At 38.5% G+C, this 26938-nt stretch overlaps 1 protein-coding gene across 1 annotated transcript; it reads left to right on the forward strand.

The window, feature by feature from the left end:
• The first annotated feature begins 3160 nt into the window (after window positions 1-3160).
• LOC113060084 (iroquois-class homeodomain protein irx-2-like) lies at window positions 3161-7678 on the forward strand. The gene is made up of 5 exons (XM_026228903.1): window positions 3161-3741; window positions 4876-5278; window positions 5515-6090; window positions 6452-6520; window positions 6763-7678. Exons 1-4 carry the CDS (start codon window positions 3523-3525, stop codon window positions 6499-6501), a joined length of 1248 nt encoding a protein of 415 aa, XP_026084688.1. The 5' UTR covers window positions 3161-3522; the 3' UTR covers window positions 6502-6520; window positions 6763-7678.
• Window positions 7679-26938: the final 19260 nt, after the last annotated feature.

Below are 26938 nucleotides of genomic sequence, written 5' to 3' on the forward strand. Positions count from 1 at the left end.
CACTGTTGATTTTTATTCCAATTCATAATATGTAGAAGTTAGGAATTACATAAATCACATAAATTAATCACCCTTCATTTTCAATTCAAACTGGCAAAAAAAAAAAAAAAAAAAAAAAAAAAAAGGATTAGGTTGCATTGCTAGATACTTTTATTTGTTTAATGTAAAGTTATGTTTGCTATGCTAAATAAACGTATTCACCATCCAGGTGTTTTCGTTCTGTGTGTGCCGTTGTGTCTGTGATTGTGAGCATCACAGGAGCCGGTGTTCACCTCAGTGTTCAGTTTTAACGTTCAGACTGATGTGAATCCAAGAGGAGAATGTTAACGAGACACGTTACAGCAAACAATATCTGCTTACCCTTCATATTTCTAAAATATCCTATTTAACAGCCTACTGTTGAAAGACTGATGGTTTTGTATCTCAGACTGTTTAGCATTACCAACAGACACACGTGCATAAGGGAAGATAAACATACACACACTCTCCAGGATTTATACACACAAACACACACATACAGAGCGGGCCGAGGAGAACTGTACTCCACAGACACAGCACTTGAAACCCTGTGTGCTGCCTGGCATTCACATTTCAGAGTTAAGAATGTAAAATCAATAATCATTTAGTCATAAGGGTAAATGAAGTCATATAAGATCAAAGTATACCCTTTGGCCATAGAAGTTTCACTCTGTAATTTATCTGATCAGAAGCCAGAGCTGCTAATCCCTGCGCTGCATTCTCCTGCAGAAAACACAGCTCCAGAAAATATGAACAATCAATACTTGTTTCCTTCTATCTAAACCGATGGCATGCATCATAAATCTGACTCTGTAAGGAGCCACGCGTGTGTGTGTGTGTGTGTGTGTTTGCTCTCAGTGTAATCAGCTTTATTGAACATAAGGACCCGTATAATTACAGATTTTGTCAGTAAAACTTGATCAATGATCTAAAAGGCCAGTGAGTGAATGTTCTGTTGGGAAATCAAGCTGATTATATTTACTGTTCATAACCACAAAACACAGTCAGTGCACTGTTGTGCAGTGCTGTTTATATAATAATAATAATAATAATAATAATAATAATAATAATAATAATAATAATAAGTTTTAAACTAGATACATTTATTATGCATAAAATATGCATATTATGCACATACATATGCATAATTGTATGCTAAATGTTTAATATATCAGTCTGATTTCTTTTGAACATTGCATGCATTTCTTTTGTTATTGCATGCATTTAAATTGTAGCATTCAAATGCCTGATGTGATCATGTAAATTAGGAGCCTATTCAGACTTAAATATCTTGTTCAGCTGAACAACTTAATAAAGGTTATGACCCAACTATTTAACATGAAGTGTCCTATGTCATATTATAGTAATTAGGGAAAATTTGTGTATTTGAATTGTGCATTTCATAAAATAAAGGATTTTATTTTCGTTTCAAAATACATTTAATATGATTACTATTAATACATAATTTTATATACTTATTGTCATGTATTTTAATGCATGACCTATATATGCATTATGCTTTCAACCATGCAAGTCAGTAATACCATGCAAGTCTATTGTCAGTTAATTCTATAATTTCATGTGTAAAGGCTTCTGCCGGTGAATTGGATAAGTGCATTTCACTGATACTTAGCTGCAGTCTTGGGCTGAGTCTCCTATAATTCCTTCATGTTTGCTGGGGCTAAAATACCACGAGGGTTTCTGAGTCTGGAAGTTAACCTAGTTAACCTACTGCCCCCTGCTGTGCGGCGCGCGCGCTTCATGTGTCCTCGGTGAGCCATCCGCGCCAAATTAATCTGTTCCCAGTCTTTACAAATTACTTTAGCACAGAAATAAGAAAGAGGGTAGAAATTAGACCTGCTATCCAGCTGAATAACGTGGAGACATTTTGTGAAATTAATTGTAACAAATAATAATAATGCTTTGTTTTGTTTTTGTTTTTTCTCCCACAACTACCATTATTATTTAACATAGCGTAATTTCAACTGGCTTTTCTATTAATTTAAACTAATCCTTGGTTAATCTTAAAATTATAATAGCAATTATCTTTTTTTTTTTTTTTGACTTAAAGGAATTTGTGGACCATATTCACATTTTTTACAGTTAGTGATACATATTTGCTTGCAGTAATTCAAATGTAAGAAACGGTATATTTTTGAAAATGATTTACTATAATGGAGCGAATACATTTTACGAATACATTTTCCTCATCACCCGTTTTACCCGTTTTACAATTTCAAATTGTAGTAATAATAATAAAAGTCAAAAGCATATAGGCTACTCGTATTTTTCACATCGCCAGTCGTTGAAAAGGAATCTCATAATTCCGCGGAGTTTGTGTTTTCGCGTCATGAACAGTGATGTGCTAAAGCAAACTATTCCTGCTGAATTAGTTGTGAATATATGTTCCAGGTATGGGGAAGACAAACTCCTGCTGTCAGGACGGAAGACCTCCTGCGATTAGAGAGCAGAAATATGAAGAGGACACACACCTCCCACCGGCCTGAGCGCGCACTGCTGCTCCAGCTCCACAACTCTCCAATCAGCCTCGATTCATAAGAGCAACTCTCTGTTACAGAGCTGCGCGGCACAGACACATCTACAAACACAACGAGGTCTGATGAAGAGAAGGAACGGATGATTTTATATTCTCTCTTCATGACTCCACAAATTACTCATATTGTGTTCATGCAACAGAGATCCTGCGTGTTAGAAATAATAATAATAATAATAATAATAATAATAATAATAATAATAATAATAACAATAATAAATTACAGAAACAAAAATGCAACTAACTTATTTTCATTGGAAAGTGATTTGCATATTGCATGCATTCCATTGTTGTGTTACGTGCAGCAGTTGTAAAAAGGCAAAAGCACTTTCTTAACGACATGTAATTTCAAATGCAATAGTAATGCGCAATTACGCATTTATTTAGTACCTATAGGTGTACTCTTTTGTGACTGTGTAAATACGCTGTAATGCACAAACAAAACCTCTACAGCTTCGGTGGGATTTTTTTTTATAAAAAAAAAAGAAAAAAAAGACAAATGGCAAAATGGCATCATGTCATCCATCCGTCGTTTAAATAAATCAAAAGGAAAGGGAAATTCGGTAGATAAACGACGGAAACGCGAAGACGTGGAAGCACGGGCTGCTTTCTGTGCGGGTTTTGTTCCGGAATTGCATTTCAGAGCGCGAGAGAGGGGCGGAGACGGAATATTTAGATGAGCCGTGATTGACAGCTCCTGTTTCTCCAATGCTCTCAGAAACTCGCCTGCTCCTTCCAGCAACTCTTCACTCTCCACTCCCGAGCACTACAAACAAACGGACGCTAGGGGATCTTCATGACGGCTCTCTGCTGATCGCTCGCTCCTCTTCTGCGCTTTTATTTGTTTTCTTTTATTAGTTTATCCCTGCGCGCGCTGGTTAAATGCGCTGATTGCATCGATCAGCCCGGTCTCTGCCCTCCCGCGTTCCTCTTCTGGAGAAGCTGTAATAATGTCCTATCCTCAGGGTTACCTCTACCAGCCCCCGGGCTCCCTGGCGCTCTACTCCTGTCCGCTGGCCGCCCCGAGGAGCGAGGAGCTGGCCCGGTCCTCGTCCGGTTCAGCGTTCAGCCCGTACCCCGGATCTGCGGCGTTCACAGCCTCGGCCAACGCTTTCTCCAGCCCTCTGCCCTACTCCACAGATCCAGCCACGGGATTCCCGTCCTACATGGTAAACAGCTGCTGTGGATGTAGAGCCGTCGCCATTCACCAGGCATTGTTCTTGATAGGAATGCATGAATATTGCATGATCGGATGGTTATAGTTTTGGTTGTGGTTCGGGAGTTGCATGCACGCGCGCGCTGGTGTGTGTTTCAAAGAGAAGCTCACGCGGGTCATGAATACAAATGCAGCTCGGGTGCAGAATGCAGCTGGTTATGATCTAAAAGTTATTTTGTTCGTCCGTTAGGTCGAAAATAAAATGTGCAGCTATAAATACGCGCTTATTTCTGTGAAACAATAACAGCGTGTGTCCAAATATGTCCTGGAGTTCCTTCAGGCCCACTTTGACAATTTACTTTTGCACGGTTAATAGGCCTGATCAACACCGGGTTATATTTTAGACAATAGCTAAAATTATTGGTTGTGGTATTTTAAAATTCTTAATAATAATAATAATAATAAGTGTGTAATTGCACGGCATATTTTAGAGATGAGATTCGGAGGGATGTGCGCTTAAAGAGGCGTTATTTAATCGTCAATTGATGAATCTCCATGCTAATGACAAGGCACATGAAAGCGGGGAAAGCGCTCCATATCCAGTGGTTTTCTAATAGGATTTGTAATGCTGCGCTTCACTGATATGCCTCTGACACTGAAAGAGCACTGGGAAAGTCAGCCTGGTGATTATGCAAAATGGCTGCAATTACCCATTATCTGTTATCCACCCCGGTCCATGTAATTGTGCATTCTGATAATTACACGAAGGATTAATCATTGTTTATTGGCTTAATTATTATTAGTATTATATTTTTGGTTACACTTTATAATAACGTTAATTAATAACATTAATGTTATATAATGAAGAATATAGAATATAGTATGATTGCATTTAAATTAAGCGTTGATTCATTTTTGTTTCATTTGCGCTATTTTTGTTTTATGATAAAAAGTGACAAAAAACGTCATATAACAACAATAATAATAATAATAATAATAATAATAATAATAATAATTATACTAATAATAATAATAATAATAATTATACTAAAAATAATAATAACATAGATGACTGACAAAAATAAAAATAAATAATAATAATAATAAAAATAATAATAATAATAATAATGATCTGTTGTTTCTGAAGGGCTCTCCGTATGACGCGCACACCACGGGAATGGCAGGAGCCATCAGTTATCACCCGTACGGGAGTCCCGGTTACCCGTACCAGCTCAACGACCCCGCGTACCGGAAAAACGCCACGCGGGACGCGACGGCGACGCTAAAAGCGTGGCTCCAGGAGCACAGGAAAAACCCTTATCCCACCAAAGGAGAGAAGATCATGCTGGCCATCATCACCAAGATGACCCTCACGCAGGTGTCCACCTGGTTCGCCAACGCCAGAAGAAGACTCAAGAAGGAGAACAAGATGACATGGGCACCACGGACTAAAAGTGAGGATGAGGACGAGGACGACGGCGACGGGGAGAGAAAAGACGAGCGCACGGATAAAAACACGGACAACAGTGAAACGTCTGCTGAGGACGAAGGTGCACTAGTATTACTATTATTATAAATATTATTATTAGAAGCTAATTTAATTTAAATGTATTTACGGTTGGTATTTTTTTTTTAAGTAAAATGTATACTGCATTTATTGTAGCAAGATATTTGGCAACTATAGCTATAATGTAGCCCATTACAGAACTATAATGCATAAATCGCAATGCAGTTTTAAGAGAAGTTGTGACAGCAGTAACTCATGGCTGTGTCTCTCCTGTCGCAGGCATCGGTTTGCACCTGACAGATCGCTCGTGCTCGGTGGAATCGGACGGGGAGAAGGTCGCGTGCAGGACCGGGGACCGGGTTTGTGATTCTGGACTCGATATCAAGGACAAGTGTGACTCTGGTGATCTGGACACGGGCCGCGAGGACAGGCAGAGAGGCCCTTCACCCAAACCGGTGACCTCCTCCCCTCTGACCGCGGTGGAGGCCCCTCTCTTGACCCATCATCACCGAGAGAACAGCACCAACAAAACATGTCTGGACGGTCAAAACCAAACCGTCAAACCTAAGCTGTGGTCATTAGCCGAGATCGCCACTTCAGACCCAAAGCAGCAGCAGAACTGTCCCCCGGGCGTTGGCCTTCTGACCTCCCCGGCGTCCAGCGCGTCTCCGGCGGGCGCAGTGTACCCCGCCACCTCTATATTAGGAAGACCGCTTTATTACACCTCGCCGTTTTACAGTAATTACACAAACTATGGCAACTTCAGCTCAGCTGCTGAGGGACTCCTGCACAAACAGACCAGTCCGAACCAGACCGAGCAGCACTTCAGGGCCTCCAGCGCAGACTCCAAAAAAGGTGCGTGAAGGGTGCACACGTGCTGCTGATCTCAGCCAGCTACAATCTGACTTAACTGATCACATGTACCTATTTAACCCATTGTCTATCCAATAAAGTAACTCTATTAAATTAATTAGTCGAGGCACTTTTGCTATAATCGCTGAAATGGTTTTCTCAGCTGCCAGTTGTTGTTTTTGAATCCCCGCCGTATGTTTATTAAATTAGTTTATTGTTTGAACGTGATATTTATTTTTTTCTGAACATTTTAATTTTTCTCTTAATCGAAAGCAAAGGCCAAGTCTACATTAAACGAGGTGTTTAAGCTGTCCCAACGCTGTAGTAATTCCCCTTCACTAAAGCGGGTGTGTGTTTTCTGCAGACCCCAGCGAGGTGTTCACAGCAAGAGCCCAGTCATACCTGTCGAGTTAAAGACGAGGAGGAGCTTCAAGTAAGTGGCTATATTTGCATTAATGTGCAGGTTATGTGCCGTCTTTATGACGACGGTGGAATGTTTCCTAAAGCAACTTCCTCATATTTGATTAGTCGTATTGATCTTGTCATTAAATATGTTCCACACAGCATGAATATGAGGCCTGCTTTGTGGCTGTGTAGATTTAGTGCTGATTTCTTAATGCAATAGCTATAGTATATATCTCGACTGATGGAGGTTTTTGTTTCCTTGGTTCACAGGTAGGTGTCACAATTGCTTTGAACAAAGCGAACAAGCCATCACCTCTCTCTCTCTCTCTCTCTCTCTCTCTCTCTCTCTCTCTCTCTCTCTCTCTCTCTCTCTCCCTGGCCAAGCTGTTTGAAACTAACATTTGCTCGTACGCGGATCCTTTTGTGTGCCACTGTACACCCACGGACTACAGAGCACCTGCCTATAGAACAATAACACGTAGCTTACGATTATGGAAAAGAACAGAACAGAACAGAGATTGTTTAGGCACTATAGCCAGTGTGGTTTGGGTGAACTGTTGATTGATTGATTGATTGATGAAGTACTTTATCCCAACACATGTGACTATTCGATGAGGAGACTATTTCTCAGGATCCCTACAGTAGCTTCATTGCCGCCAGTCGTGCACGAGCGTGGGACACAGTCCAGAGCTGTCAGACTCTCAGAGCTAGCAGTCGTGCACGCGCGTGGGCCACTCTCAGTGCTGGAGGTGTGGAGTGTAAACGAGAACTCGGGACTGGTATAAACTTGACTAAGAGTGGAATACATTTGATATTTATTTTTGTAATGCCTATAATTTATGCAAGTTGTATTGCAATGGTGACTGAGCATTGTTTTGTAAATAAATCAAGATTGCTTTTTATTTAAAAAGCCGAAGTTACACGATGTTGTTAACAAGGAGACTTTTACTAATTTATATCTCTGATTGTAAATAAAATGCGCTAGTCTGCACTGGCACCATGTGGACTGGCTTTCTTTCAACATTTAAAGCTAGTCTCATTTTCTCATATCCTCAAATAGATTATTATTGCTATCATAATGTATATGTGTCAGCGTAATAGACGCATTCACATCCGCTACACAGATCATAAAACTGCGTCAAATTACGCGGCACCATTTAGAGATGACACATTTCAAACTCTTCTTTTTATTTCTACAGAAGTGCATTTAACATCTCCAGTCTGTGTGTGTGTGTGCAGCGTGAATGCTGAATGTGCTCTGGATGGCAGTGAATAATAGAGGCTGCTTATAATCCAGGCCTTCATCTATTTTTCAGCGTGATGAACACAGGGCTGGAGAGGAAGCGTTATGAGCTCCCGGCGGGTTTAAGATGCTCAGTCGCCCTTCATTATAGACTGATATTGAACGATCCATAAAATCGTGTCTAAACATCTGCCAGCTCCGATGGGGCCCTGCGCGCGCCCGTGCGATATGGGAATGACGTCTCTCTTCTACGGGTGACCCCGTTCATATTTAACTTTATCCTTTCGATACAGCAATTCTTAAATATAAAGGATGCCTAAAGAAAGATGTAGACAATAATAATAATAATAATAATAATAATAATAATAATAATAATAATAATAATTATTATTATTTTATTTTATTATTATTATTATTATTATTATTATTATTATTATTATTATTATACCAATACTAATACAAATAATAACGCGATATAATATCAAACATAATTGTTATTATTATAAAAGCCATTAATCTAATTGTAAATACAGATCGTAAACGAATAACGATTAAATAATCATTGCACATGTTGAGGTTTTCGAGCTGATTGATGTTTCACGCGCGTTCAGCACCATAACACATGGCCAATGCTGTTTGTTTTTCTCGATAATATAACGCCAGATTTCGTCACCTGAAGCGTGTTGCGCTGTGCATACACAGGCTTCATTATTAGAGGTGAATTATTGAAATTCAGTCTTTAATCTCAGGTGGGATCCCGGGGGGATGGACCACTGTTGTCAAAATGGCACCACAGGCGGTTTCCATTCATACTCCCTTCAAATGTCAACATTTGTTCTCAATAAAAAGAGTTATTGTTTCTGTAAAACAGCCTTTGAAAACATCAAAGAAGTCCATGCAGCTCTGTGTGATTGGGATCAGGTAAAGGTGAAGTGAAGGAGCGCGAGGAGCCTGTTCTTTGCGACAGCGAGAACAGAGACATTTAGGCTCTCCATCAGATAAGCAGATATGAGACCATATCCATATTTCGAAGCCGCTTTGAATTTTAAATATGATATTTGACGACTTGATGATTTTATTGTTATGAGTAAAACATAACAATAAAAAATAATAATAATTCAAACAAAGATAATTTAATGCAGTTATTGGGATTGTTAATAATAACAAGCTATGCAAAACTAAAACGCGCAAAGACAGACGAATTCGATTGTTAATGTATGAAAAATGTCTAAGCGTTTTTCTCTGTGTGTGTGTGTGTGCAACAACGCATGCTGGTCCCGCATACTTCAGTCAATCCGAGCACATTAAACCCGGTCTGAAACAGCCTCTAATGGTCTCTCTCTATTCTGCACCGTTTATCTTTACAACTTTAATCTACCATTAAAATCAGGCCGTAAATAACATTTCAGGTCAGGAAAGGAGAGAAAAGGTATGAACAGATCGAATCCATGTGTGTTTAATAAGACACATCAGAGTGTCCGAGGCTGGGTCGGTTCCTCCATAAAGGTGTCACAGGAGATGTGCTGTCATGAGACTGATCAAGGCACGAGAGAGACTCATCAGAGCCGGCAGCTCGCCTCTCAAACACTAACACAGGAGATCTCCTCTAAACACACGGGTTGTGATTTCAGGGAAGCAGTTTAGGATCATCTACGGTTTATTTTGCGATGTTTGTTAGTTTTACCTTCCCAAAATTCGCGTTTAGCTGTTAACACCCAGTTTATGATTTTGTGAATTTGTCAGTTTAGAGAATACAACGAGCTTTTGGAAAGTGTTTCTTATATATTAATCTTTATTTATTTATTATTATTATGTATTTATTTATTTTACTGGGTGGATATGTATTATGTGTTTATTATGTGCATGAAAAGCATTTTGGTGAATGATCAAGAAGGACTGATTGAACCTAAACAGTGGCAAAATGACAAAGAAAGCAAAGAGAGAAGAAAGACAAATATCGGTGGAGAGTTTAATAAGGGAGTGGATGCTATTCTTTAATATGTCACTGTTTGCATTAATAAGAGAGGTAACTTAATATCGTTAAATATCGTCTCTCACACGCCCAACTCATTTCAAATAAAAATAAAAATATGATTACCTGCACTTAAAGATAACACCTAGAAATTAAAGCAAAGACAGATTCATTTCACGCAAAATCACTATGCTTTTCCTTAGGTTTCAAACAAAAATGAGCTCAATACTGTATTTATATATGCGTTCGGTGTGTGTCTCTCTCTCTCTGTGTGTGTGTGTGTGTGTGTGTGTGTGTGTGTGTGTGTGTGTAGCCTATATAGCATTATTATTATTGATCGTATTATTTTTCATGTTTTATAGGCCACACAATTGTAATACACCGAATGACGAATGTGTTTTAGTCATATAAAGTAATGCACAAAATTAATCCAAACATCAAAGATTGTGATGCAGTATGAGTGTTCGTGTGCATCAGCTTGGCCTGACAGCAGTCACCGGTCTGACACAATCGATGTTTGCTCCACACACACACACACACACACACACACACACACACACACACACACACACACACACACACACACACAGGTGTCATATTCTCTGCGCTCGTCAGACGGGATGAATCCAGTCCCGTGATCTAATATGATCTCGTCTCATCTGATCTGATCTCGCGCGTCACGCGCTTCTCTCTGTTAACGCCGGGATTTAATTCAAGAACGATGGCCGTGTTAATGAGTCTCGCTCACGCACCGAGTCCCCATTAGTGTCTCGAGCTGAGGGTCCCGCTCTTCTGCTTCCACCTGTGCCTTCACAAACAAACTCAACATCCCCTGAAGAGCGCGGTCATCAGTCCACCGAATGAAGCTCCGCCGATATCCGCTAATTACGGTTCTGTTTAGCGGTCCCGGTCTGAATGTTAATGGCTCGTTGTTCTTAGCCCTGGGTTCGTCGACTGAAGAGCAGACTGGGGCAGCACAGCACATTTTCACCTCTGAGAGGGCCGTGTTCAGCTGATAGCATCTGCTCCAGCCAAGCTCGGGGTCAGGCCTGTGCTTGCTGCTAAGTCATTAGCTCAAATTACTCTGCTAGTTTCTCTGGAGTTGTGCAGGGCTCAGGCACTAGATCTCCCCGGCTGCTGCCCGGCTGCCTGTGGCTCCCCTGGAAGCCAATACTCTCCGAGGGGATCAGGGCGGCATTAACCCTCTATCCCCTCCCTCACAGAGGTCACCGATGCCCGCGCTTCCCCCAAACAAATATAGCTAATGCGGCTGGAGGAGCAGGATCTATTGGTTAGCATCACGCTGGCCAAATCCCGGCCGGATTCTTGACCCTTTGAAGTTCTCTGAGTTTGCTTACACAGAAGTTTACACCGTTAAGTCAGGTTTCGACGGGAGGAAACTGAAAGTGGGAACTGTGAAACCCAGAATCCCTTCTTCCTTCACGACGGCCTTTGACTGAAGGAGAGCTGTAGATCTTGATTTTCCCACACCACCTTCTTCATCCTCCACCCTCTCTGTGTAATTACTCTCTCACTCAAGGTCATTGCTGCAGGATGCTAACTAATTAAGGTGAAGCAATAAGTCAAAACTGGTTTTGCTTCAGGACCTATATTTCACAATAGACTTCAAGTGATCCAGCACATAACCAACAGTGTTTAAAAATAACTAACATGCAAAAACTTAGTTTTAATCAAATACATTTGTAATTCTTACAGGACTCTTAATAAAACTCTGCAGTCTTTGCAGTAGAAAGGGGGAAATTCAGAAATTGGTCTCTACTCAACAAGGAAAACTGAGAAAAAGGCCTGCAGCAATCTCCTTTTCCAAAAAAACGACATTACCCATAATGCACTTTTGATTTTGTTGCTGTCCTACTTTCGAACTGCCAGTCTGTGAGTGTGAATACAAAAATACAGACATTTGATCTGTTTTAACAAAAGCTCTGGAGCTGTAAAAAAAAAGAAAAAAAAAAAAAAAACCCTTGCGCATTTTGCTGACTTTTAACTAAGTTTCAGTGAATTTCGCTGACAAATAAATGGAGGCATCTGGATCACATTGTTCACCAAAACTAATTTCTGACATTGTAACAATGCAAAGCTGATTGAAAACTGGTAAACTTCTCCTTTAATTAATACATGTACTGCGTTAGCATAATAATATGCAACAATCTTAACATAATAGACTGAATAGGAGAAATGACACTGAATTGTTGGAAAGCATCAGAACAACACTGGGTTAAATTGTGTATAAAGCCTGTCTTCAGTCGTGTGCTTCATGCTCTTGGAAGTAATAATTCACAGCGCAGTACACACTGTGGTCGGCGAAACAAACCTGTTTACTTCTGTTGCAAGTGGAGCCATATTAAATATAGTCTGGATCATATTTTCTTGAACAGGGTTTGTGGTTTTTGAAGATGAAGGCATGTCACAACCTGTTCAACTTGTTACTGTTTTTGTAATGTAATACTAAATGCATGATTAGATATTTAGGAGAGTTTTATTTATTTGATTCCTCCACTATACAAATAAATATGCTCACCCTCACACACTTCCACATGCAAATAGACATCATAAATCTATTAAACAAGCAGCCTTCAAATTCATGGGGTTTGTGGGCAGTACAATGGAAAAGAAAAGAGAAATGTTGTGTAGAGTTGCATGCAAAATTCAAGACCTCATTCAGGCCTTTTGACATGAAACACCAGAAATCAGCTTTAGATTTTCTGAACACTCCAGGGAAGCCAGTAGGGTGATGAAATCATGCTGTCCTGTATCTGTGCATCAGTGATGAGGATGATGGAGGAGCGTCTGACCTCAGATCAGCTGTGACACACAAGGAGGAGCACAAGCAGAAGACGAGGCTTTCTCCTTCAGCTCGATTGTGAGCTGTTTAAAGTGAGCATGACAGAGCTTCCTACCTCTTCCTCCCGCGTCCTCCCTCCAGATTCTCTTGTTAAATGCTATCTGTCAGGTTCATCAGATAATTAGCGGCGGCTGCCTTTAAAACACTCTGTCTTTCCCCCGTCTGTCGTCTTTTTTGAAGAGAGTTTATTAGTGTTCAACAATGTTGAAGGAAAACCTAGACACAGGAGAAACTCTCAGAGCTCTTTAATGTGACGCAGAATCAGCCTCCGCCGTTGTGCAGCGAGACTTCAGACTCATCACCTGGAGAAGCCATGTCTGTCAAACTCCTCCACGCAAGCAGCAAATAACAGCACTGAATAGATCTCAAATGCTTGGAAAATAGAAGAAAACAAGGCAATGACAAAGGGATTATGCACAGATTTACCTGAAAGTACAAACACACACACACACACACACACACACACACACACACATATATATAGTAATCAAAATTATGGTAACACTTTATAATAACTGCATGCTATTAATCATTAGTTAAGCATTAGGAAACAGTTAATTCATCACTTATAAAGCATTAATATACATTTATAAGCAGTTTATAAATACAGATATAAATGCTTTATACCTGATTTAAAAGCATATCTATAATGTATTTAATAATTGTTTTTTCATACTTTATTAATGATCAGTTTATCATTTCTAAATTAAGTATAGCATTATTTACACACCAGTTATTAAGGAGTTGTCAGTGGTTCATAAGAAAACTTAGAAATTGTAAGTAAATGATAACTAAACTATTTAAATGTGCATTAATCTTTTTATTCAGACATATAGTAATAGTTACTTATAGTGTTAATAAATTATTTATTAACATGTATTTATACTGTAATTCAGGGTTTATTCAGGTAGTTATAAAACATATGTAGTTGTTAGTTAACTATTTTTGTGAGCTCATCTAAAGTGAGGACTATTTATGCCTTGTAAAGCTTTTACAAATGAGATTTAAAGGCTGTTAATATTTCTATGTTCTGTATCACTGTGTTGTGTTTGTTTCTGTTTTTTTGTTTAGAAGATAACTGAGCCTTTAAATATCCTTTATAAATGCTTTACAAGGCATAACTAGTCCTCACTTTAGATGAGCTCACATAAATAGTTAACTGACCACTACTAAATACTTTATAACTACCTGAATTTACTACATTTCTTGTGATCTTATGAATCACTGGCAACTCCTAAATAACTGGTTTGTAAATAATGCTACACTTCATTGAGAAATGATAAATTGATCATGAATAAAGTATGCAATTACACATTATAGATATGCTTTTAAATCAAGAATAAAGTGTTTATATCTGTATTTATAAACTGATTATTACTGTCTATTAATGCTTTATAAATGATGTATTATCTGTTTACTAATGCTTAATTAATTATTAATAGTGTGCAGTTATTATAAAGTGTTACCAAAATGATGAAGTGTAAACTTTTTCTAGGGAGGTTTTCCTTGCCACTGTCATTTTCTAGGTTGCTCTGTGATTCTTTATTAATTTTCTGATATGCAATGATCAATAAATGAAAAATCAATCAATGAAAAAGTGAATAAATGTTAGTAAATGTATTTTTTAATCAGCGCCCCAGTGGTTGTTGAATTTTATTATTGTTATTATTGTTATTTTTAAATCAGAGGTTGTTTGTTATTGTTTTATAAGAAATAAAGTGCATATATATATATTTTTTTTAATTATATATATTTTTTTCTTTCTTTCTTTTTTTGGCTCTTAAAAAAATTAAAAATAATAATAATCTTGAACATTAGAAATGGGATTTTGTCTTTATATTTCTAGGTTCATCATATCTGGCTGTCCTTGGCATTATAAAGAAGTAACAGTGTCACATCTGGAGAGAGATGATTTAAACAGATATTTAACAAGAACATATTTGCACAACAATAAACAAGTTGTTTTAGGTGATCCGTAGCACGACTAACAGCTCGTCGAACAGAAACTGTGGGAAGACCTCCTGACATTTCAGAAAATGAAGAAAACAAGAACAGACATTGATCTTCTGTCCTTGCGAGCATCTATTTATACTTGGGTTAAGGTCAATCTGAAGACAAACAGCATGTGGTGAGATGTCATGAAGATTGAGAAGTGGAGTGCCAACAACTGTGGCCAGCCGAGCCTGTGTCTGTGTGAAAATATGTGTTACTGCTAGGTCTGAAACTGTAGACGGCCAAAATGCTTCCTCCACATGCTCCGGGACGCTGTATTTTCTCTCATTATTTAGCATATTTCAGCAGTGGAAATGTCAAGAGTTCAGCCTCAGCTCTTTTCCTCAGAAACGCTCTAAAGCTGATATAATTCAAAGCCGAGAAGCTTATAAAAGAGCTGAAAAGTATGAAAAGTAGTGTTTACTTTGGTCTGTTGCAGTTGGCCTCGCAGCCGCGCTTACACACGCTACATAAATCAGCACTTTCTCCTTTCTTATTGTCTCGCGAACATTATTCTCAATTACTTTCGACGTGTCTGTGAAAAAAAGTATCAAGAGACGGTATTTAAGTATGTTATTAAGTTATCCAAAATGAAAAGTGATTAGAGAGTGCAACCAAAGTACAAGATACAAGGAGGCAAATGATTCTCTTGATAGGATTAGAAAATGATGAACCACTTCAAAAAGGTTAATCTGCATATCTCATTAAAGATACTCTGGTTGTAAGTCCACTAATAACAATATGGTGCTGAAAAATGTGCAGATGAATTCCCTGTGAAGCACTCCACTTTTATACAGAAAACCCCAGATTATTAAATAAAGACTTTCTCTCTTAAGTACATTTAAAAGCACAATTAATTGCCACAGATGTGAGGACCCAAGCAGCTGCTGTGTTGTCTTTGTAATGCATTATGGGAAGAAAATAAAATGTATCTCCAGGGGTAGCATAGCCTGCTCTTTTCTTTGTTTGTTTGCCATATTTTCATGTTTTCACAGTGCAACCATGCAATAAACCTTCAGCTGTGCTTTTGATGAATTGCATGAAAAGGAGTGATTCATCAGTCATTAATTAAGTTAAAGGAAAGAAACCTCACTGTTTGCAGTAAACGGCTTAGATTCACACTGTTACAGTACATACATGCATATCATATCAGTCCACACTAAAGCCCAGTACAACAGCAACCAGACTGGTCTGGAAATGTGAAATAGCTGTTTTCATGTCAAGTAACAGCTGTTCAATCAAACATGAGTAAGTGGTTGTTTCTGTCTGTTTTACTTCATCATGTCATCGGAAGCAGAGCAGAAGCTAAAGGTGAACATCACAATATTGATTCTGTAACTAACTGACTCTCTTTTGACAGTCATTCAATTAAATCTGCATATTCTTATGGCACGTTTTCCTTATATTCTAGTAATAGATATAATAACTTCCTGTTAACAGTAGCAACAGTGCTTTTTTTCAAATAGAAAGTACTAGAGATGAGTGTGTTTCTTCATCAGGTTTGTAGAAATGTAGCATTGCATCAGTGTCTCATCAATGGATGCTCTGCAGTGAAAGGGTGCCGTCAGAATGAGAGTCTGATAAAAACATCACAATAATCCACAGCACTCCAGTCCATCAGTGAACATCTGGAGAAGACACAAGATGAAACACATCCAGCATTAAGATGATTTTAACTCAAACACATAGAGTCTATAATCCATAATAACACTTCCTCCAGTGAAAAAGTGTTCTGCTGTTGTTGTTAAGATCTGTTTAAACGCTGCTTGATCTGTGCAGATTTCTCTCCTGATTCAGACCAGAACACAGTGTTATTATGGACTCGTGTTTTAGCTGGAAGCAATGGTTTGAAGTTAAACGTGTCTTGATGGATTTGTTTCAAACATGCAGAGATGCTGCTTGAGGGACTGGAGTCATGTGGATTGTACAAGAGTTGGGTATATTTATTATAACATTATTTAGATTTTATTATAATAAATATCTTATTAAGGATACTCTAGTTTCCAGTCCTGTAATAACAATAATAGTGTTGAAAAAAAAAATTTGCAGATGTGATTTCCCTGTGAAGTACTTCTTTTATACAGAATACATTTTTAATAAATTGTAATATTTCTATGATTTAATTAATTATTACCTTTTCGTCAGTTTACAAAACATCATGCAATTCCTTTGAAACCATGTACTTGTGTGCTACTGAAACTTGACAAAATTAAATATTTCAGCAGATGCATGCATTTAAAATGTACAGTTTCCCAGTAAAAATGAGCCTGCGACCAACGAATGTACTCCTGAACCCTTTTTTATATATGACCGAATTTAAAATGAAATCTGTCTGCACACAAAGCCACATTCATCAGGCCATTTTAAGGGGACTCACTGAAATGACAATGAAAAAAAACTGCAGTAATTTATTATTTATTATGTATAAGCATTTTTGTTAAGAAAACTCTGTTCCCTCAAGTATTTTGAGATTCCAGTTTGGGGTTAACAGCAGTCGTGCCCCGTCCCGCAGATGAAGAGGCACCCCTCTGGTGTGGAGATGGCGTCCCCTCCTCTTCTATAAGTAAGGTTCCTCCCCATCTGCGGCCCGCCAGAGTCTGAGGCTGTTTATGGTGGCATCTCTCGCATGCCTTTCAAGCCCATCGCACTCAGCCAAGTCACACAGGAATATTAGTCGTTTCTCATCTAATCAGTCCATCCTTACGCCCAAGACTTCAATTCATTAGAAGCTCTCAGCGATGCAGGCCAGCTGTTTCCCGCCGCTTGGCTGAGAACGAGGTGAGGAGAGACAGGCAACCCAATCCACGGCTGCGCTCCATGCAGAGCGCTTTAAAGCTTTCTGTTAGAGCAGTAATGTGGGGCTGCTGTGTGCACTAATTCAATCAGGTGCACACAGACCCACGCGTCTGCGGCTCTCACACTGAAGAAAGGAGGGATGAGTCTGCTTTTTACTTTCAGAATGATAAGTTGCAGTGGCCGTCTGCGTGAGGAATGCGCAGACACATTAAGCTGGATATCAGAGCGGCGAGATTACGAGATGTATTGTGTCTGATTTGGACAGAAGTGTTCCACTCTAACAGGGAGGAGGGGAAGTAGTTTAAAGAGAGCGAGAGACAGCCGTATATCTGCATGCGCTTGCTGAACGTGCCTGATAAAATACTGACTCAGCCATGATCTGGAGAGCACCACATAAAGCCTGGCTCGCTGATGGTGCGGCCTGGAAGATACGGGTCAATATCTGCCGTTAAAGGGACAGGTCACCTGAAAATCAACAGTCATTTCAGAAAAAAAAAAAAATGTTTCTGATAAATATAATAATAGTAAAAAAAAAAAAAAAAAAAAAAAAAAAAAAAAAATATATATATATATATATATATATATATATATATATATATATATATATATTTCTCAGAAACATTTATATATATATATATATATATATATATATATATATATATATATATATATATGTTGCATGGCACTTCTGAGATATTACTCGGATAGTGATTTGTTGACAGTGGATAAGTGAGTTCTGTGATCTTACGAGCCCGGGAACGGTTTCTATTTCCATGTATATACCGTAATACATATACTGATATTGCTGCCATAATAATGACCCATTTAAAGTGTAAATGCTTTTCTTCCTTCTTTTTGTTCTTAGCTCCCACTCGCTGTGGTGGAGTTATGAAAATATTGTTCTTGTAGCCTATACTTTTACAGTGTTTCAGTAATAAATGTGCATGCAAATTACAGCACAGTGCAACCGTTACCGTACGGTGTTTGGCAGGGCTCAAGACGGATTTGAACAGTGTATTCTGAGTTGATTTCTTCTTGTAAACTCAGAGACCTGGATTGCGATTACAACACAACCTCTATGTTTGTCAAAAAACATATTCGGCCAGGGATTTTTTTCATGAGAATGGTGAGAGGGAAACACTGACATTCTGGATTCAGATGGCAATAAAACCACTAACTAAACCCTTTAAATGAGTAAAATATCGTATATCCCCATGAGATGACACATAGTGCTGTATTTGTACAGACTTTTCTTCGAGGGAAGGACACATCTCTTTCTCTCACATGAGCGGACCTTCGTGTTGGAAGAACAGGAAAGCTTTCCTCCAAATTCCCCGTGTCTGTCGGCTCTCGTGCATTCAGAGCAGAAACACAGTACAGAAGTCTGAGGTGTAAATGAGCCACCAAAACACCTCGGGGCCCAAAACCATGCATTCAAATGATGCAGGCCTGTGTTTTCTGCTGATCTGTGTGCAGCCGTGTCTTGTATGAACTATCAACATACAGCACACAACTAAAAAACACAAGTCAACTTGATTCGTGTAGCACATGATCATGCATATGGTTTAAAATCAACTTCACTAAATATCATAATGCTGTCTGTACAATGTTTTTAATGCCTTTATAGTGCTTTACAATAGATCGGTCAGTGTTGTTCTGTTTAGAGATCTAAATATAGGTCGGGCTTATTTTTAAACATCGGTTGATTTAAAGGATACTGGGGTATATTTGATTGATACTTCAGGTACACTTTAAAATATCATGCATTTAAAGACCGATATTTTACAGAGATCATACACTCCTAATCTTATATCAGTCTTAAGTGATATGTCAGTAAATATGTAAATGGATTTGAAGTATACTTAGCATGAAATTAAAGTATTTTGAATAAATTATGCCATAGTTTTTTTGTTTGTTTGTTTGTTTTTTTAACTAGAGTGTTCTGTTAAAAAATGTAAATATCGGATGTCTTTGTTCAATTAAAAGATTTAAATATCGGTTGGTTTTATTCTATGAAGAGATGTAAATATTGGTTGTTTTGTTCTAAGCAGGAGTAAGATATTCTCAAAAGCTATTCATTAAATCTGATTCGTTGTCAAAGGTGAAAGGTCTGAAGAACTCTGATGCTCAAAAGTAATTAAGGGATTTGGATAATGGTTTGTTTTGGTGAAAGAAAGCATCAGTGAAGATACAGCTGGTTGGCTTAACTGAAAGAAATTAATAATAATCAGCTGTCAAAGAGTCTGATGAGATCAAGGAAACCGCCGTGTAAAGGAATCTCTGTGAATGAAGATAAATACTAGAGCATTTAAATAGACAACATTAGTAATTATACATGCTTTATTGAGAGATGAGTGTAACCGATACAGTTTGTGTGCCATTAAATACACCCTGGCTTTAAGGTGTGTCTGTGTGTGTAACGACTACTTTACAGTATTCATTCAAAACCCCAAAAGAGCTTTCCCGCCCTCATGTATTATTTTCTTCAATGAGCCTCAGACTTATTTTATGGTGCCTTTTTGGAGTATAAATAACCATGCATCCCCCATGAGTTTATGTTGAAATGTCAGAAATAAGTTTGATCAGAACAACAGGAGCGTGAGTAAAGGATGTTTGGAGATCAGGTTAATCTGGTCCCCAGCAGATGAAGCGTTGCACACCAGCGTCTCCTCACTGAAGGTTTGTGTTGCACTGCCCCCTCTGTGCAGTTTCTGAAAGTGAGGGAACACATGCGCCTCAGTAAGAAACAGAAGTATGAATGAACTGCACAGCTGAAATGACAACGCTGCGCTGGGGTCGGCGTGTAGGATTTCACTCCTGCTCTCCAGTATGTCCTGCTTCTCACACGCTTCCTGAAACATACAATTATTACAAGCCAAAGATCACAATAAAACACTTTCGCAGGCCGTCCCGTGCTCTCCTTCACGTGTGTATGTGCATGTCTCTCGACCCGCTGCCCTTGGCCTTGATTCACCACACCTGTTTTAGTAATAGAGACCCACGGACCAGCAGCACCCAGGGGTAAGAGCGCACACCCTCTGACGCCAGATGTGTTTAATTATTGCTATAAACACCACTTCATGTGTGCTCATTCTGCCTCACAGCACACTAAAGAAACTAAACAGATTGTATAACACAGTGTCCTAATGCTGTCTGCGAGGGATTTGGAAAATAAAACACTTCCTTTTTGACTTTCAGTCGGTTGGCAAGGGCCACACAGAATGAGGAATGCACTCCCGGGGCACGGGGAGGGAGGGTGGTGGGAAAACTTTAATTAAAAGCTTGTCAGTGCAATTTCACCTGGGCGAAACAACCCCTCCTGACTCCGGGCTCTGCGGCGGGACGGCTTGGGAACGCGGCTGTGTTCGGGAACGCAGTCGGAGCAGCCACTGTAGGGTTTAAAGGAGCGTCCGTGACCTCGCTCTCACCCGGTGGCTGCTCTCCAAACACATCTTTTATCCTCATTCATATTTCAGTTTTGTGATCTGTATCTGTTGTGGAGCTGAAATGTGAGTCTCAAAAAGCTACAAAAGGATTCTGTCTTCACGGCGCGCTCAGCCAAGTCACAGAGACCAACACGGCCACCGATATCCACTGCTTGGAGTCAGTCGAACTCTGAGGACATCCGTGTGTTTGACCTCAGAAGAGCAAGAGATGATCAGGGCTGTGTCTCATTCCACTACTTTTGCTACTACTTTTCCGTTGTTTTTCTATGTAAACACTTCCACTGCTCACGTCTCACGTTTTCTAAAGCATGTCCTTCAGCTATCATCATGTGAGGTTTATCATGCATGTTCGTGGCCGTCTAATGCAGTTGAATTATGACATGTGTATTATGACTCTGGAAAACAGCAAACATCTTTCTGAGATGACGCTTCTGTTCAGCAAGAGCACAACGTCAAGACTTCCTGAAACAGTGGCTTTTCTCAGACTGGAAAACAGAAGTGTCTCATGGGCAGGAGTTAAACACACCAGCCTGATACAGACGCAGAGGTGCTTCCTCAAACCACTGACACCTGTCTCCATGATACATGCACGATCTGAGATAAACGTGCTTCTAACAGCTCATATTATACAGACATATTAAAATCAACAAGCAACATTTATGACTTCATCTTAAGTTACATTCATTTGGACATTAAATGTCACAGAAATATGAAAGCCCATTTCTGTCAAGATACAAACAAACACATAATAAATAAAAACTTATTATCTCACAAAATTGTGAAAATATATTCAGAACTGCAATATATCAACTCAGAATTGTCAGAAGCATGAAATTCAAAAAATTCACAGATGTACAGAAAAAATAGTTAAAAGGTTTTAAAAGGTGCCATTACTTTATTTGCTTCATTTATTTATTCTGTGGCAAAGAAAATAGTCATTGAATAGCGAGAGGTAAAATCTGAATAATGAGGAAAAGGTCAGAATTGCAGAATTAAACTCATAGTTATGCAATTTAGATTTTTATATTTCTCTAAATTGTGAGAAAGTGTTAAAAAGCCATTACAAATTATTATTATTATTATTATTATTATTATTATTATTATTATTATTATTATTATTATTATTATTATTTATTCAAACACATTTTTAAAAATTACAAATAAATTGTTATTAATTAATTAGCACAAAAAAGCACATTTGCCTAGTTTTAATACAGAAGTACATCTTAAAGATTATCATCCGAAAACCATTAGAAATAAATATACAGTATAATATAGAAATAAGTAGAGTTTGTGTGGGATTAACCCAAGTCAAAGCAGATCTAAGACTGTGATGCATGTCAGTGTTTCCAGGGGGATTTAAGGTTCTGCAATTACAGAATTAGTTTAAATGATAAACTTTTAAAGGATTCTTTCGTTTAACACAGACTGCAGCCAGGTCTGTTAATTGAGCACACATCAGTCTTAATCAAATGCATGATGAGCATAATGACAGATGCAAGCCTTTAATATTTCACTGGAGCTGCTGCGGCTCAGAAGGGAATGCTGGGAACTTCCTAACGTTTATGAGATGTGAGGGCGTCTCTCTCAGGAATTAGCCTCATGGCCTCTCTGTCATGTGACCTCAGTGATTGGTGGATGCATCTGGGCATGTCTTACTGGATCTGATTAGGTGCAAATGAAATCTTCATCCATTGTCAGAACAGATTAAAGAAATGAGACCAAGGGTGCCTTTGTTCTTACTCTACATTCATAACACACAGTAGCTGTATTACAGTACTGCTGTGGGGAACCGGAAAACATGAGCCTTTGCACAATATGTTGATGTCTAAGATTTTAACTAATATGTTTAAATTAAAGCTGCATAACTCACACTGATATGTATTTCAAGAGAAAATAATAATTAAAGCTGATCAAATTTGTCAAGAGATGTTTGTCTACTTATTTTAATGTTGTGTGAATCCTCCTTGAGCATCAGGATCGCAACATCACATCATAACATCATACAATCATAATTGAAATTACACTTCACTCAGATATCATAGAAGTGTAAAAAGCCATTAAAACCAATCGTCTTGGATACTTATCAGTCAAAACAGAGTGCTGAAATAAATAATAAGAAAGCAGCTGTGATCCATATCACCTGTTCACCTGATTACATTCTTCACAAACATTTCATTTAAAAGTTATTTATATAAACCAATTAATTAAAACTGTGCAACTGAAAATATGAAAGTCAATACCTGAATCCAAAGTGTGCAAACTACTGAAAAAAATAAATAAAATAATAATAATATATATATATATATATTACTAATAAATAAATAAATAAATTTCTATATATTGTCATTTGGTCATTTGAAGTGAAAACCTATATGAATCTGGAACAATTTCATATTTTAACATAGGTATATATGTTATCAAATATATATATATATATATATATATATATATATATATATATATATATATATATATATATATATATATATATATATAGCACATACAAATATGTATGTTTATGTAAGTGTATCACATTTGAGGACGTATATCCATCCTAAAACATTTCAGTACACTTAGATGTTATATAAATAAATGTTATAAGAAAATGCATAAAGATATATGCATGTATTTAAATATGGAACAAACCATGTAAACATACTGGATTTTGTATATATGTTGTTTTAAGAATAGTGCATTTATAAATAAAATACATATTGTTGTCATGTATGGTGGCTACATAAAATACTATAAAAATATACATACATACATATAGATAGATAGATAGATAGATAGATAGATAGATAGATAGATAGATAGATATGTTATAAACTTGTACCCGTATAAAAAATATTAACAGCCTTATAGGTTACATTTATTCCAGTATCACTGTGATATAGTGCAATATATGTCATATATTACACTTGGGCTGGTTTGGGGGAAAGAGGAAATGTTGAATGTCACAGCACAATAGTCAGAAGTGTTGGTCACTTGTGCAGCAGACATGTGAGCGATGGCAGGAGTGAGTCGAACACAAACAGACGCCCCGTGCCAGCGCAGCCCTGTTCTGCAGCACATCTGTGTTTAGCAATGCAGATCCCGGCCTGCGACTGGCAGCAGTAAATCCATTCGCTCGTCGACGAGGGTCTCTCTGCCCAGCCTGGGAATTAGTGTCTGGGAGGGGGATCTACCGGCTCCCACTGATAACGTGCCGCTCAACTAGCCAAAGACTGTCTGCAGGCATGCATTAAGCATCTCGATGGCACTTAGCAAACCCTCCTTCTGCCTCCACCGGCTCTTCTCTCAAAGCACGAGCAAGCCTTTGATACGGAACTACGGAAAGCAGCTTTTGACTGATGGGGTGTTTTGGGGAGATACTGAACAGTCTGTCTGTCTGTATGCACATTTGACACGCTATTTGTGTGCGTGCACTTTTGTGGAATAATGTACAAAAAAAGACACTTGTGAAAAAGAGAGATGGAGGCAGAAAGCAAATAAAAAAAAAGCGAGGAAATAAAAAATAATAATAATAAATAAAAATTCTCACTGAAATGATCTAAAAATCTCATTACGGTCTCATTAGCAAAAGTCATCGATACCAAACTACAGTGTTCAGTCCAACTTCCCTTCAACAGACTCAGACAACTGAAGAACACAGGATCTGTCAATCATCACTGCTCTTAGTTTGATTAGAGGAGAAATTGAATGCTATTAAAATGAACAGAATACAGGATGAACAATCAGTGTCATTCACACACACACACACACACACACACACAAACATTTTTTTGTGGAACTGATAAATAATCAAACATTAATTAATTAATTTATTTATTTAAGAAAATGCATTCTAACAATTGTTTTCAATCTTTTGACAGAACTTCATTTAAAACCAAAATCTCTCTTGTAAAGTATTTGGAAAGGATGTGCAGTGTGAAAAGCGATATACAAATAAAGAGCACATTTTAATCATCAACGTGTGTCAGAACTGAATGACAGCAACAGTTGCATGGAACCAAGTAAATGGAAGTTCATTGAGTTTTTGAGTGTGATGAAAGAGGAAGTTGGTCTCTTTTAGTGTACATTTAATGTTGAATACAATGCTCAAGACTGAAGGGAATGAAAAGAGATGTCAGAGATCAAACTGCAGAACGATTAGGGCTCTGGAAGCATTTCTGCCACAGGCTTTAAGAGTCGATTAGTGCATTGACAATCAGTCAAACACGTGAATCCAGCAATACGTACCACGCTCTAACAACAAGTCACGGCACGTCTGCATTCTTCAATCACTCTGGGTTTACCTACATACATCTGTCACATACACTCGCAATCAAACGCTCCTTTGTAAACTATCAGGCCTGTTATGTCAGGTTTAACAACTCGCTCTTCTGGTTTCTATGAGGAAATATATTTTGATTTACATACATTCTGATTGCCTGATGCACGTAAACGCATCAGAAGGAAGGCCCTCGGCTCCCAACGATCGAATGACAAAGAAGTCGTCACGCAATACCTCAATCAATACAGGTTCTTTCCATCAAACTGACCTGTGGTTAAACACAATCCCCAAAACTGCCCCGAAGGCCGCTTCTCACAAACCCTTCAAAAGAAATCTTTAATCACCCACGGCTCCTCGTTTAGCAATGTCAAAACACAACTATACTCTCAGCAATATGAGTAAGCACACGAGTGAAAACATCCAAGACGACGCAATGACAGAGAGGTTAATACCGACTGCAGAGAAGGAGGTTGACAAATTAGAGCAGCACCTGGGCTGTGATTTATCAGGCTTGTGTGATGTGCCTGCTGGGGGTTTCACAGAGAGAGAGAGAGAGAGAGAGAGACAGAGAGAGAGAGAGAGGAATACAAACCGCTTCCACACAGGAACACTTTTTTCCCTCCAAATTATTAATAGCATTCTTGACCACAATTCATTTTGACAAATCGCTACTCAGGGCATTAGGATAGTTTGACTGTGTCTAACACTGCCTCTACTCCTGGTTTGATAACCTCCCATCTGCAAGCTCCTGTAGGATATTTGATGAAGAGATATGGCAGATGGTATAGCAGAAATTCTCAAGGCAATAACCCCGACATTAAAGGGATGCAACGCCTCGTCCGACTGTCAGTCAGAAGAAAGCTGTTGAAGAGAGAGACGTGCGAGTTTAACTGCTGGAAAGGAGAAACACGTAATTAGTCAGCTGTCAGACAGGCTTTTCTTCACGGCTCGAACATGCATCGATCAAGAACGTCACTGTATGATTGTGAATATCTCTGTCAAAACATATCACATTTCTTCTGTGATCTTTAGCCCAGGCTGAGCTGATGAAACCAGTTTGCTTCAGAGGATGAAGGCTGGGCTGCTGCTCTAATCATTTTATTGATATAACTAACACATCAGATATTTGTCCTTGTAAACTAGTTAAATTGTATTGAATGTGTATATTGAAGGAAAAAAAAAGCTGCACTTGAAGATAAAATAAAAGGAGAGACACTTTCATGAGTATGTTTCCAAACAGTGCACTTTGCACTAATGATAAATTAGAAGTTTTACTTTAAAGAGCATTTTCAATTGCTATGCCATTATGTCCAAACTCATTATTGCTCTTACAAAATTGCTGCAGCTCCTGCTCCTGTTTTCATGAAGGCCCGGTTTTAGTCTTGAGCTCCTCAAAACACGCCTTCCAAAAAGTCCAGTCTGCTCTGATTGGTCAGCTGGCCCCAGTCTGCTCTGATTGGTCAGCTGCTTAGAGTGTGTGTTGTAAATGTATACTGAGCTGTTGTGATATCCTCCTCTCCTCTGTGAAGTGTGATGGGTTTATAGTGCTCCTGCGAGGGAGAGAAGCGGTGATTGATGGCTGAAGGCACCAATCTGCACTGTGACCCTTCAAATGGCTGCTGTCTGTAGGGCAATAGCGGGTCAACTGTCAGGGCAAGCTAAAGAAAGTCCTAGTGTAGCTGCAAGAAAGACCTTGAACCCTGAGCGCTATATCAGCTCATCTGTCACCAAAGGGAACATGGAATAGTTGACAAGTCAATGCATGTAGGCTCTTTGTCTTGAGGCAAAAAATATAAATACAAAATAAACATCTTTTCTTGTTAATGTGAATGTCATGTTTCCGCTCTGCTGTAAT

Source organism: Carassius auratus, chromosome 41 (assembly GCF_003368295.1).
Source record: "Carassius auratus strain Wakin chromosome 41, ASM336829v1, whole genome shotgun sequence".
Taxonomy (NCBI): domain Eukaryota; kingdom Metazoa; phylum Chordata; class Actinopteri; order Cypriniformes; family Cyprinidae; genus Carassius; species Carassius auratus.